The 12,723-nt window shown below is 38.2% G+C and overlaps 1 protein-coding gene across 1 annotated transcript; it reads right to left on the bottom strand.

Annotated features, from left to right (window-relative positions):
- Positions 1 to 4,241: 4,241 nt before the first annotated feature.
- LOC104944615 (erlin-2-like) lies at positions 4,242 to 12,337 on the bottom strand. The gene is made up of 5 exons (XM_010770182.1): positions 12,309 to 12,337; positions 12,069 to 12,160; positions 11,895 to 11,984; positions 9,202 to 9,281; positions 4,242 to 6,525 (listed from the first exon to the last, which is right to left on the bottom strand). The coding sequence occupies exons 1-5, from the start codon at positions 12,335 to 12,337 to the stop codon at positions 6,343 to 6,345; spliced, it is 474 nt and encodes a 157-aa protein (XP_010768484.1). The 3' UTR covers positions 4,242 to 6,342.
- Between the last annotated feature and the right edge of the window lie 386 nt (positions 12,338 to 12,723).

The following is a 12,723-nucleotide window of genomic DNA, read 5'->3' as shown; positions in this document are numbered from 1 at the left end:
GCTGCTGGAAGACTTTCTCTCACATGGAGGAGGAGGAGGAAGAGGAGGAGGAGGAAGAGGAGGAGGAGCCCCACCTCCACATGAACACATATACAAAGCGATGTATGAGTGACTCGCTCGCCCACGTCTTGTATGCAGTGTGTTACACAAGTTATTACATTTACTCAATAACTTCACTTGAGCACCATATAAGGGACCTGTAGCCTACTTAATCTCACTTTTTTCCTTTTATACTACTTTGTAGTCCTGTACTTTTACTCCACTAAATGCACTTGACAGCTTTAGCACCCCCTTAACCAGATGTGATGAACACATTAAAGCATAAATAATACAGTAATATAATTTAAATGATTAGATTTTAAATTGGCCATTCCACATAATTTACTTTTTAAGTAGTTTTGAAGCCAATACTTTTTTTTACTTTGACTTAAGTAAGACTTTGAATGCAGGACTGTTGTAATAGAGTATTTTTCGCAATTTAATATATTTACTAAATTAAAACTTTTGAGTCCACTTGTTCAAATATACAAAGCAAATCTTAAGTGTTCGGCTCGCCTATGTCTTGTTCGCAGTCGTACACAAAGTACATTTACTCAATTAATGTACTGCATTACAGATTAAGATTATTATCTTAAACAAAAAAGAAATGAACAATAAATAAACATTTATGGGTTAAAATATCCCACTGCAGTTTAAAATGACCTTTTGTAAACACGTTATTGAATTAATAATCATTTGTATATCATAAATGATTGTGAAATGTTCCATTATGCGTAAAGTAATGAGTACTTTTGGTACTTAAATATGTTTTGAAGCCAATACTACTTTTACTTCATTAAAGTTTTGCATGCAGGACTTTAACCTGAAACAGAGTATTTTGAAAATTGATTCCACATATTTGCAAATAATCAAAGCAAATCTTAAGTGTCTTTTGCTCTCCTATTTATTTGTAATGTTGACTCTAGGTAACTAAATACATGAAGGAATCCCCTGAGGCCAGTATCAGCTTCACGCTCCACTTCCATGCCACGCCACGCTGCTGGAAACACAGGGGCTTTCTGGGAGCTTTTCTCTCAGTGATCGTGAGCTCTGATTACACTGCTGGTTGCAGATAGTGGCAACTTAGATTTGGATAATGTCTCAAGGGAAAATAGACAGAAGAGGATTGGTTCTCAAACTGTCAGAATATGAATGAATGACGCAGAAGGATAATACACATTTTAATATCTCAATGATCTTCTCATCATTGTTCTTTCGTTTCTTTTGATTTCACAGCTGCGTATTTGTTCTCCTTGTAGTACATCTTGTTCTTATGATGACAAGTACAAAAATAAATTAAGATGCCAGAAAGGATTCCTTACCTACCTACGCTCAATTTGAACCTATAAGCGAGGGAAAGCTTCAATTCGTTCAGTTTCCTGGAAAACAACCATTTGAAAATTAAAGGAGACAGTAACTCCTGTACCATGGACAAAAGTCCTAAAAAAACCGAATGTTCAACATAGAACCTACGAAGAATAAAGTTTTAAGGGTACAACTCTACAAAATAGCTTGAGTAAAGTTACAATAATGATATATGATAATAATAATAATAATGAAGTAATGAGGGTTTCATTAAGATTCAATAATGCCATTAATGATTGCATTTTTAAACTCGTGTTGCACTTGCCTTCATACACAAGTTTCAAGTGAAATAAAAATGACTGAAACTGAACTACTGTGCCATTGAAAAAAAACAACTCTTAATTCCAAGGTATTATTTATCGTGGAAAGGTATATTTTAAGTGTAATTCAGTTCTAAGTAAACTTGACTTTGCTGTGGTTGCACGGCTTTGTTTCAAACCTTTAATACTGGCTAACTTCTGTTCTCTAGCATTTGACAGAGAAGTGTGCCACTGTGACAAATGATTATACGGATGTTGCTTGTTACAATTAACATGTGTACTTCCCCACCATTTCAATAGAGCCTGTCTAGACTGTAATGTGATCACGCTTTGATTTGCTGTTCCCCTTCCCATCCTTTGTTTTCTTCCCTTTTAGAGTTTTGTCATTTGTTTGATCGAGGTTCAGATTTCTTTAGCACTCAGAGTTAACTGGCCTTCAGGCTGGAAATAGTTAACATTTTTTTAAATGATTTAACTTATTAAACATCACAACTTTGCTTTAAACTTGTAGATGTGTTCATTTCTTACAACAAGGTGATCTCCACCACATTATCAAAATGTACACATATTATTAACAAGTGATTATCAACATCAAGGCTGATAGCACTCAGTTAAAGCCCCAGGGCCCCACATACCCAAACAGTTGACTGTAAATAATGAGTTAAACTGTGGGATCGGTGCAGTAATAAAAAGGTGTGAAGTGGAGTAATCCCCCATGAATAATAATCCTCTCTGCCCTGAGTCAAAGGGTAGTAAAGACTTTAAAGCCACTATAAGCAAAACTCTTATATGGACAATGAACCAAATGAAAAAGGAGGTCGCTGCTGCTCCGCTCTCAGGAGCTTCACATTGAGTTTCAGCTCATTGTTTATCTGTCGACTGCAGCAGGCAGCTGTTTTGAGTTAAAAAGCTCTAAAACTGCCAGTTAGCAACTAGCTGGTGAACATGGTGGAGCACTTTGCAGCTAAAGAGAGATGTTTCCTTCAGATGGTAAGAGAGAGACATACTATATTGATCCAAGTGGAGAAATGCATGTGCTTCTTGGTAGAAAGAAAAACAGAAAGCTTAAGGAAGAGGAGGTTGTTGGTTCAATCCCTCTGGCCTGCAGGATAAAGGTGGTTGAGGACAGTGAAGAGTTTTCCCTTACTACAACTCTGGTGCCCTTGAGCAAGGCTCCTAACCAAAAACGCTTCATTTTTGCATTAATTAAAGTAATTGCGTAAACAATTTAAAGCAAAATAAGTTCTGCAATCAATTATTTATTACAAATGACAAAATCCTATTTCAAATTAAAGCCATATGTTTTGGCTCTATGGGACTTAAGTTGAGTTTACACACTTTCTCTAGTCCTTCAAAAATAAATTTGTTTTGGTTCTTTTTCGTACAAAATATTCTTTATTTTCTTAGTTTTATGATGGATAAGTAAATCTTAATATAGCTAATTGTCATTCATACTGGCAAGATTAAAACCACCTGCATGTTCTAATCTAAAATCATCTTCACATCAACACTTACATTATGAATCTTAACAGATGGGCATAAGGTATTAGTTTGTGGTTTCCTGGAAAAACAACAATTTGATAATAGTATAAGTGAAATCTGAACAATAACTCCAATATTTGTTATAAAGGTTTCAATATACAATATATATAATTAAGTTTACAGGGTACAACTTTGCAAAGAAGCGTATTGTTATTTGATGGGAGCAACTAGGAACTCCTCAATATCATCATTTACTGGAGCAGGCTCAGACGTTTTTACCCAGTAATTAATGAGTAACTATTAGTTGTGGGCCTGAGCGCAAAAGATTGGAAACAGTCAGAAGCAACTCATAGAAAGAGGGACATCTAAACCCAATGATCCAATAACGAACTCCAAATATGGCCGCATCCGTCTCTGTGACTCATGGATATAGTATTTCTCGGTCTCTTTTCCTACTTATATCGTAAATGGAAACGCAGTGATGCATGTTTATCAGAAACACATGTGAAATAAAGCATGACTGAAGTCAGCACCCCGATATGTTCGATCAGATCAAGGTGTGGACAATATGTTTAACTAGCAGTATACTCTTTTAGTCTTCAATGTAAATATCGTTTACTGTTTTAAAGTGTGCGTCATAACAGTTGCCACACACCTTCACAACCTGAGTCCTTAAACTTTCATTGTTGCTCAAAAGAACAGTTTTTCTCAACACGTTAAATAATCTAATAGGATAATTACTGTGTATAACACTTAAATTCAAACTGGTTTAATTATTACTCCAAACTACCTTTTTGAGATTTTTTTTAAAGGGGCTTTATTAAGCTAATGTTCAGCTTTCATTATTGTATTTTGTCCCATGGCTCTGGACGGAACTGTGGGATTTAGTCCTTTGCAGACCATTTACATGCACACAATCCTACAGGAGAGGGAAAACCCCAAAAAGCACACCAGGGCCTCTTTATAAATCTGACTCGCAATTACAACACTTCTTTAGATACAAAATGTTTGTGTTTAAATACACTTTTAATGACACACATCCTACAAGTCCCATTTGACCTGCATTGTAAATACAACTCTTAATAATGCCATTAATTAGTCAAAGTATAACCCACAGTTCTTTATTGCCAAATGACAATATATTGATTGCATATTTACAATTGAAATCAGTGCAAACACCTTTAAGTTTCAAGTCATTGCTAAATCTCAATCAATTAAGAGACATTTGTATTAAAATAAAAACGGAAAGGGACTTTAAGACTAGCTTCAAACGACAACAAAGAGCAGGGTCAACAACACATAATAACATAATCACTGTTTGTTTAGAAGTTGGGTGTAGGTTAATTTTGGACACAGGACATTTAGCTTCAAACTCCAAAAGGTTTTCTCTCGTGTGAAAGTGTGTGCTCAACAAACTAAGTGGCAGCCTCGATGCCTGAATACGTAGCTTCCCACGAAGCCTGAATCCACATTTTACAACTTTGAAGCTAATTTGTTTCTGTGAACACTTGTCGTAACTCACAACCATGTGTTCTTGGTTGTGCAACGCCACAACCCTCAGTATAAACAATCAAACTTAACATTTGCTAAATGCTGGGAGAAAACGTATATTGTCAACATTAAGACACAATTTGCATTTTAGTAATCTAAGACTGAGAACATGTTTGGTCCTGATCAAGCCAAGATTTCTATAAAAAAAGATTATGAGTTTTCCAAAACTGACAAAAGACAGACGATTTCGACATACTATTTCTACATCAAGTCCCTCAGTATACATCTAATTATAAGCCGATTCACTACTTTAAATATCCTGTAACTACTCCTACAGGATATAACTGGAGTACAAAAGTTGCTTTTGTCATAACGCAACATAAATTGTTTAAAGTGGGCGTTGATTTGAATAGATATGAACAGTGAACATAAGCAGCCACACAGATGTCTTCTCCCCGCTGAATGAACGGAGAGAAAAACAAAGTGCTACACACACATACAGCAGACAGCTGCACAACCTTAGTTAATATTCACCAGATAAAACAAACAAAAGGAGCGATGACGTGGCCTCTGACAGGCAGCAGCGAGCAGCTCCTTCGTCCTCTCGTCTACAGTGAGGTTACTTGGAGAGGGCCCGTATTTTTCAAGCAGTTCAGAATAGGAAGTCTAAAATCCTCAGAGAGGCCAACATGTGGTCCTTCCTTTGAGCAGCAGGGACCAGTATTTTAATAACTTTCTTGATCTTGACAATTACTGTTTAGGATTTAATGTATAGATTTAGTATATCTGCTAATTATTAATGTAACTAAAGGACAGGGGTTAGCGAAAGGCAAATGCATGCAACAAGAACAATTATTGATTAGATTCATGCACCTAAAATAATTCCTACATGACAAATATCCCGGTTTCAAATGAATGCTCTGGACACATGCATGTGGGTGCATGACAAATACAAACTGGACATGGAGAGTCACTATTTGTCTAAATATAGCCAATCAATAGAAAGTCTACAATCTACAGAAATAACTCGCATCCATTTTGATCTATTAATAAGTTCAGTCATTTTTAAAGCAAACATTTTGAAACAACTGTAATGTGTTTTAATCCCGCTTCTAAATGTAAAAGATTCCCTGCTTCTAATGAATCATTGTAAACTAATATTTATGGGTATTTTGGTCAAACAAAACAAGTAATTTGAGAATGCTTTTTGGACTTAACAAAACTTGATAAATTGAGAAAAATATTGGCAGATGAATTGATCATTTAAGAATCAGTAGATGCAGCCAAAAAAACACATACGTAGTTTTGCATTCCAGATGTTTGTTGTTTCCTGATAGATGAACTGTGTACACCAGATGCACATATGAAAAGATGTTTGCTAAAAAGAGCTAATTAGACACGTACAGTTGATGCTATCTCATCTGCTTTATCTGCAACCCAACTGACTGATTCCAGACCATCTCTAAGAACTATGCAGAAGTGTATGCAAACCTCTGAAACAAGTCCTGTGCTCTGCTGTAGGAGAATAATATAAAATCCATGTAAAACCTTCAGTGTGATATCTAGCAGTTATTCTGAGGTGTTTGATAAATACGGGCTCTGTTGAGCAGGAGTTCTCTGGGTCAGGGGGTCAGGCTCCTGCCCCCCGCCCCCCCCCCCTGCAGACAGACCTCCACCTCCTCCTGAGGGCTTTGGTACTTCTTCTTTAGAGATCCAGGTCCATGATCCGCTCGGCTACAATGTCCATGGCTGCAGACGCCTTCACTGACCCCCCCGCGGAGCCCGAGTCCACGAACATGTGCGGGATCTCGGACCCAAAGTAGATCTTACTGTTGGCGGAGATAGACTTGAACTTCATGAGCTTCAGGTACTCCGGGGTGAGCTTCAGCTGCGGGAGAGAAACACCATTTTATTTACAGAAGAGCAGGCTGGACTTTCCAGTTGTATTGTATTGTGTGTATTGTGTAGATTGAAATGAAGCTTAGCGCAAGTTCAATCAGGAAGACCGCCTTGAGTCATTAATTCACATATTCCCAGCTCACTGGATCACTGATCTCTCAATCAGTGATCGGGGGCGTCACTCCCCTGCTAAACCCATCACTTCGCCTCTATTCCCACAAGCCTATCATAGTGCATTGCTAAACCTTGAAATCTGCTCTCTCCCCTTCCTCACAGTTGTCATTTCAGGTGACTCAACGCAGCCCTCCTCCCCTCCTCCATCTTCCAAATCCAGGGTCAAGCTTAAACCACTACTCTTCAGACCGACTTCAATCAATCCTTTCATGCCGCCACCACCTCCAGTGTCTAGACCCCAGGGGGGGATTCATCTGCTCGGTTTTCCCCCTCCCGAATGATATTCCAGCCCAACGGGGTCTAATCGCCAAACACCACTACATGCATCTGTATATTCCCAGCAATAAATATATATCGTTACATCAAAAGAAAACTTGTCTCTCCTGATTGAAATACCGTTTCTCACAATCCCGAATACAAATATATATTAAAATATGTATATCCTATATATACAGACACAATCAACAGACACATTAAGACATAAATAAAAGCACAACAATCCATATATACAAAATAACAGTCACTTCAATATCTTTGGGAAATGTACATTAGTGCAAGATTGTCCATAGCAGAGTGGATGAGGAGGGGGGGGGTGGGGGTAGGAAACTCATGCGGTGCAGGAGATCAGAGGATGTTTTTAAAAACCGTTAAACAATAGTTAAACATTAGCTGTATTTCTGTTTTGTATGGATTACTTTGATCATTATTTTAGTGTCAATATGAAAGCGGATGTCTCAATGTTTTTGTTTTGAAGGCAGCTTCTTCATTTGAGCATCTATTGGTGGAGGAGGAATTTGGAACCAGAAAGTTTTTTTTTACCAGGGCAAGAGAGGATGTAAAAGCAATTTTTCCTTGTTTTGCTTTGGTTGAAACCTGAGAAAATAAATGTACAAAAGTCAATCTTGCCTGGAGAATGAACAAGATTTACGTCATTGTGCTTCAGCGGCAGTTTGAGATTGTTTTCTGTTGTGTTTGTTATTGGTTTGAGGACAAATACCCGCAGCACTCTCTGTACATTTCCCCTCTGTGGAAGCTCTCAGTATTTTTGCAGCTTTAAACTGAATCTTCAAAGTTTGGAGTTTAGGCTGCGTTCCAAAAAACACACTTGTTATTTTTACTTATTGTGTGTCCTGCTGCTGCCCTTATGTATGCCCTTATGCCCGTATGTACGCTTCCATGGAGTATGCATGCTTTTGGCACATACTACTTTGTATGTCAAACCTTTTGATAATACAGTATTGCCCCTGTGCAAAGGATTGTGGATCGGAAAAGCCAAAATAGCATGCTGTATGCAAACTGCAGACTGTGACCAGATGCAGAAGGACTTGAGGTACTTTTTGGCATTCTGCATTTGACATAGTATGAATGAGGACATCTTTTTCTGTCATACTAAAAGGAATGGTGGTATGGGTGTTTTCATTGTTTTTTTTATATCCTGTATCTTTTATCTGCTTTATTATACTGTTTGACTTTCAAACAGTCTTTCCTGATTGTGAAATAACAGGTGACTCACAGGAAATAAGAGATATGTGATCACACAATAAGTGGAGCTTTGTTAGCAGCTATCCATCAACAAAGGCAAGACTACTAATTAGTGTTAATTTCGTCAGCTATTTTTTAATTTAGTTTTAGTCCTGTGTTAAATTTCCTTTTTAGTTTTAGTCATATTTAGTCACCTTCATCCTGTTTTTATTTAGCCAAGTTTAAGTCGACTAAAAGTCTGAGCATTTTAGTCATATTTTAGTCAAAGAAAACTAATTATTTGAGTCTACTTTTTGTCAATGAAAACTGTTGTGTCTTTTAGTCATCAGATTAGAGAACATTTCAGTCAAACTAGTCTAGCCAAAACCAATGATTTGTCATTTTAGTCAAACTTATTTCACAATAAGATTATATCTTGTCCTTATTTGATGAAAAACACAAGTTGAATGATTAAGAATGCAGCTTTGCAGAGAGTATCAGGTCAGGTTGTGGTGTTTTTACCAGCTGTGTTGTGGCCACATTGCTTCACTTCTGATAAAACAATGCATTCGCTTTTTTTCTCCGCCTCATTGTAGCGAAAATGGGCTCAAATATCACATTGTTTCTTTCTCCCAAGCAGTGGTGGCGTTAGACTTTTTCGTTGTCATTCATTTTGACGGACAGGATCGTAACATTTCCGCCATAATCCATTATTACCCGTCGAGTCTGTGCACAACTCGTCACTCACTCGCGCTGACGGGGGGGGGGGGGGGGTATTCGGTTAACGCGACCACTGCTCCCAAGCCCTGTTGTTGCCTTTTTATTTTCTGTTAAATAAGGATAGTTAGACCATGAGTTAGACCCGAGTCTTCCTGACAGTTCACATTGTGCCACTGGCCCGGTGTACTTCAAAGACACACAGCTGCTGCCCAGCCGCAGCACCCGAAATGGAACTGCTGGGAGAAAGACTGACTATCATGTAACGTTATCTTTGATAATATGTTGTCGTGCTTTTGTGTAATCTATTTACCTTATTGGCTTCTGCTGTTCTCTGTGACGTATAAAACTCTGCATCAGCTCGGGCTTTCATCCGGGCGAGGAAAGCACCATCTGTGAATTAGAAACAAACAGTCTGAGTTCTGTGTAATAAAAGAAGTCCAAGCTGCTTCGCCGCTCAGAGAGGAGGGAGCTGGTGTAAATACTGTGACCTACGAACATGAGCCCATCTAAGCAAATGGTTTCCCAGACTAGGAAACTGAAAACAAACACACTCGCAAAGAAGCGCTTCTGATTGTACACAGCTGCTGAAAACCACTTGAGGATTTACTCGTAATCCTAACAATAGGTTTTCTTTGCATTGAATTCTGATGCTGTCTTTCACATCTCTACTTTGTCTTCATTCAAGTAAGAATGACAGCTTGTACAAACAAATGTAAAAGCTATGGTGTGGTTTGCAGATGTCCACGGGTTTGACTTCAGATTAATAACCCTATACAAATGTCTTTATATGTGTCTGTCTTTAAAAAAGTGCTTAAGACAGCAGCTGTTTAAACACATGCAAACAAAATATGTAAAAAAGATGACATGTTTGTAAACCAAACTGGGGTCAAGAAAATAAAACAAACAAAAACAAATTGTTTTTCCAAATTGAGTTGATTTCTTCTGTCTTTTGGCCTGTACATAAAATCTTCTACTTCCAGTCTAGAAGTTCATGTGCTGGCCACTTGCAAGCCCCGCCCCTCTAAAAAGATTCACTGACATATTTTGATTCAAAACTGTGAATTTTGCACATAAGCGACTAGTTTGCAGGTATGTAATAACATATGTCAAAGCTTGAATATACTAAACAGTTGGGGTCTTCTAAACATGATACTCTACTCTGAAATGCATTTCATTTGTATCATTGCTTTCCACTTATATACATGTTTATCATATCTTGTCTATATTAAAACCAATGTTTAGGGAAAATTCAGTCGTTAGGGTTAGATTCACTTAGATCTGGTTAGTATAACACATATTTTAAAATACTTCTGTGCAGTGTCATACCCCCTATTCTCACGCCTCAGATAGTTTAATGGGGGCATCCCGTTTACCTTCATTCTATCTTTTGACTGTTTGTGAATAAATTGCCACATCGCTGAGCATGTTTGCTTCTTTGTCTTAAAAAGGATTTTGACTTGCCCTGGCAGGAAATGCACATGTTGTGATAACTGTTTCATAACCCTCTGACCTTTTCATTGAGTCAAAATGATGACAGGATTAGAGAATTAGTAAACAGTCATTATTCCTGTTATAACATGTGAAGACTGACTGGGTACTTTAGGAAAGTGCATTTACGTTATGGAAACAATGTTGAGATCCAATTAATGATAGATTACAATTCTTCTTTGTAGATGCTCCTCTTGTACATTTCACTTCTCTGCATTTATCCGACAATTAGTTCAGTTTACGTTTTAAGACTTTATAGCTAACAACTCTTAACAGGAATTAAAATCCTGGCTGAGCCAAAATGTCCTCAACCTCAACGGGAGCAAGACCGAGGTCATCTTTTTTGGACCCCAACCTCCAGCCTCCCCGGTTGATATTCTGGACTCCCTCAATACAAACATTCTCCCCTCTGTCATGAACCTTCAATAGCACTTTTATATTTGATAAGCAGGTCAGCACCGTAGTCAAAACATGCTTCTTTTTTTTTTAAATACGACTATTGGCCAAGACCAAGTCGTTTTTATCTTTTAAAAGGTTATTAGAGCCTTTGTTACCTCGAGGTTGGACTACTGCAACGCTCTGTACGTGGGTATGAACCAGGCCTCAATTAGACGCCTGCAGCTAGTGCAGAACGCAGCTGCACGTCTTCTCACTGGCCACAGAAAGCGTGACCACATCACCCCAATTCTGGCCTCACTCCACTGGCTTCCAATTTGATTTTAAACTCCTTTTATTAGTTTTCAAAGCCCTAAATGGGCTGGCTCCGGCTTATTTAGCAGAACTCCTCCATCGCTACACCCCAGCCAGAGCATTAAGGTCAGCTGACCAGCTGGTGCTGGTAGTGCCCAAGACCAGGCTCAAAACCCGAGGGCACCGAGCCTTCGCAGCAGCTGGCCCCAGGCTCTGGAACACTCTGCCCCTCCATGTGAGGTCGGCCCAGACGCTAGGTTTTTTTTTAATCTAAACTTAAAACTCACTTCTTCTCTCTGGCCTTCTAGTCAGAGCGGAGCACGACTCCTGACATTTCCATGTGTGTGATTTTTTATTTTGCTGTTGTAATTTGTTGTCTTCTGTTTGCTATTGTTGTAAAGTGTTTTTATTGCATGTACAGCACTTTGGCTCGACCAGAAATCGTTTTAAAATTGTGCTATATAAATAAAACTTGATTTGATTTGAACGCATTGTTTAGATAAAGCCATGTCTTTCACTGTTGTTGATTTGTGGCCCTTGTTGCTCAGTCTTTGGCTCTAACTTATTTTAAAATGATTATTTCTTCAGGCTGTGTTTAGATCACTTGGTACCACTCCTGACTCGACACATTTTAATCAAATCCAAGTGTATTTATAAGCCCTATATCTCAAAAACGTGAGTGTCAGTGGGCTTTACAGATCAACAAACACGAATGAGAATGCTCAAAGATAAATATTAGTCAGTATTAAACTAATTTAAGTTGGATTGGGTATTTCTTTTACTTATATATATTTAGCTGATAATACTTTTGTTCTGGATACAAACCTTCAATTTCAGAGATCCTTTTCTCCGTGTTCTTCTCCATGACTTTCTGTCCGTATTTGATCTCTGCCACTTGTGCCACTTTCTCAGCCTCTATAACACAAATAAGCACCTTTTTGTATAACAATATTTTGTATAATGAACTTCTCTTCATTGTTTTCTTTGTCTTTGTCTCACCTATTATAGCTTTGATCCTTTCTGTCTCCGCCTCCTTCTCCACCACCTTCTGTGTCTGCTGAGAGATCAGCAGCTTCGTCTTCTCGCTCTCCCTAAAACACAAACACACACACTTTACATTAAAACACACACATCCAGGCATATACTGTTTAGGTGGGATATCTAACACTTGTATTATCCTGCGTGTGTTAACACTTATAGAATAATTCCCCCCAACCTCAACATGTGCAGAGGCGTCACCTTTGGGAGTCTGCACATTTTCCATGCATCCTAAGAAGCACAATTAGTATTTTAGTTGGATGTTATGGGTCTTTATTTTAAATTCCTGGACCAACTTCAGGAATCTGTGCTTCTATGGTTTACTTTAACGAGACATTAATGCTTGTCTTGTGTCATGCAGGTTAAAAGTGTTTACCCTGCATAGCAGCTGGATTCCATTATACAACTTTACACAAGAAATGCAGGATCACAAGATAACATGGACATCCATCTTGTCATGCTTCAAGTAATGCATTTGTATTTAAAAAAGTCCCCTATTATGCAAAATGCACTTTTTGATGTCTTTTATACATGCATATGTGTCCCCGGTGTCAGGGAACCCACAAAGTGTCCGGAAATACAACCCTCTCTTTTCCTCCGTACCCACATCTCTGAA

This window comes from Notothenia coriiceps, unplaced genomic scaffold (assembly GCF_000735185.1).
Source record: "Notothenia coriiceps isolate Sejong01 unplaced genomic scaffold, NC01 NC01_scaffold00008491, whole genome shotgun sequence".
In the NCBI taxonomy this organism is placed as follows: Eukaryota; Metazoa; Chordata; class Actinopteri; order Perciformes; family Nototheniidae; genus Notothenia; species Notothenia coriiceps.
The sequence above is the reverse complement of the archived record's forward strand: the minus strand, read 5'-3'. Positions and strand labels throughout refer to the sequence as shown.

Bases quoted from the DNA above. Each gene is read 5' to 3' on its own strand.
- LOC104944615 (XM_010770182.1), bottom strand. From the start codon at position 12,337: ATGCATGGAAAATGTGCAGACTCCCAAAG. The intron at 9,282-11,894 runs GTTTGTATCCAG...TCTAATTCACAG, and splicing joins AAGGATCTCTGAAATTGAAG to ATGGTGCTTTCCTCGCCCGG. The intron at 6,526-9,201 runs GTAAATAGATTA...TCTCTCCCGCAG, and splicing joins GAACAGCAGAAGCCAATAAG to CTGAAGCTCACCCCGGAGTA.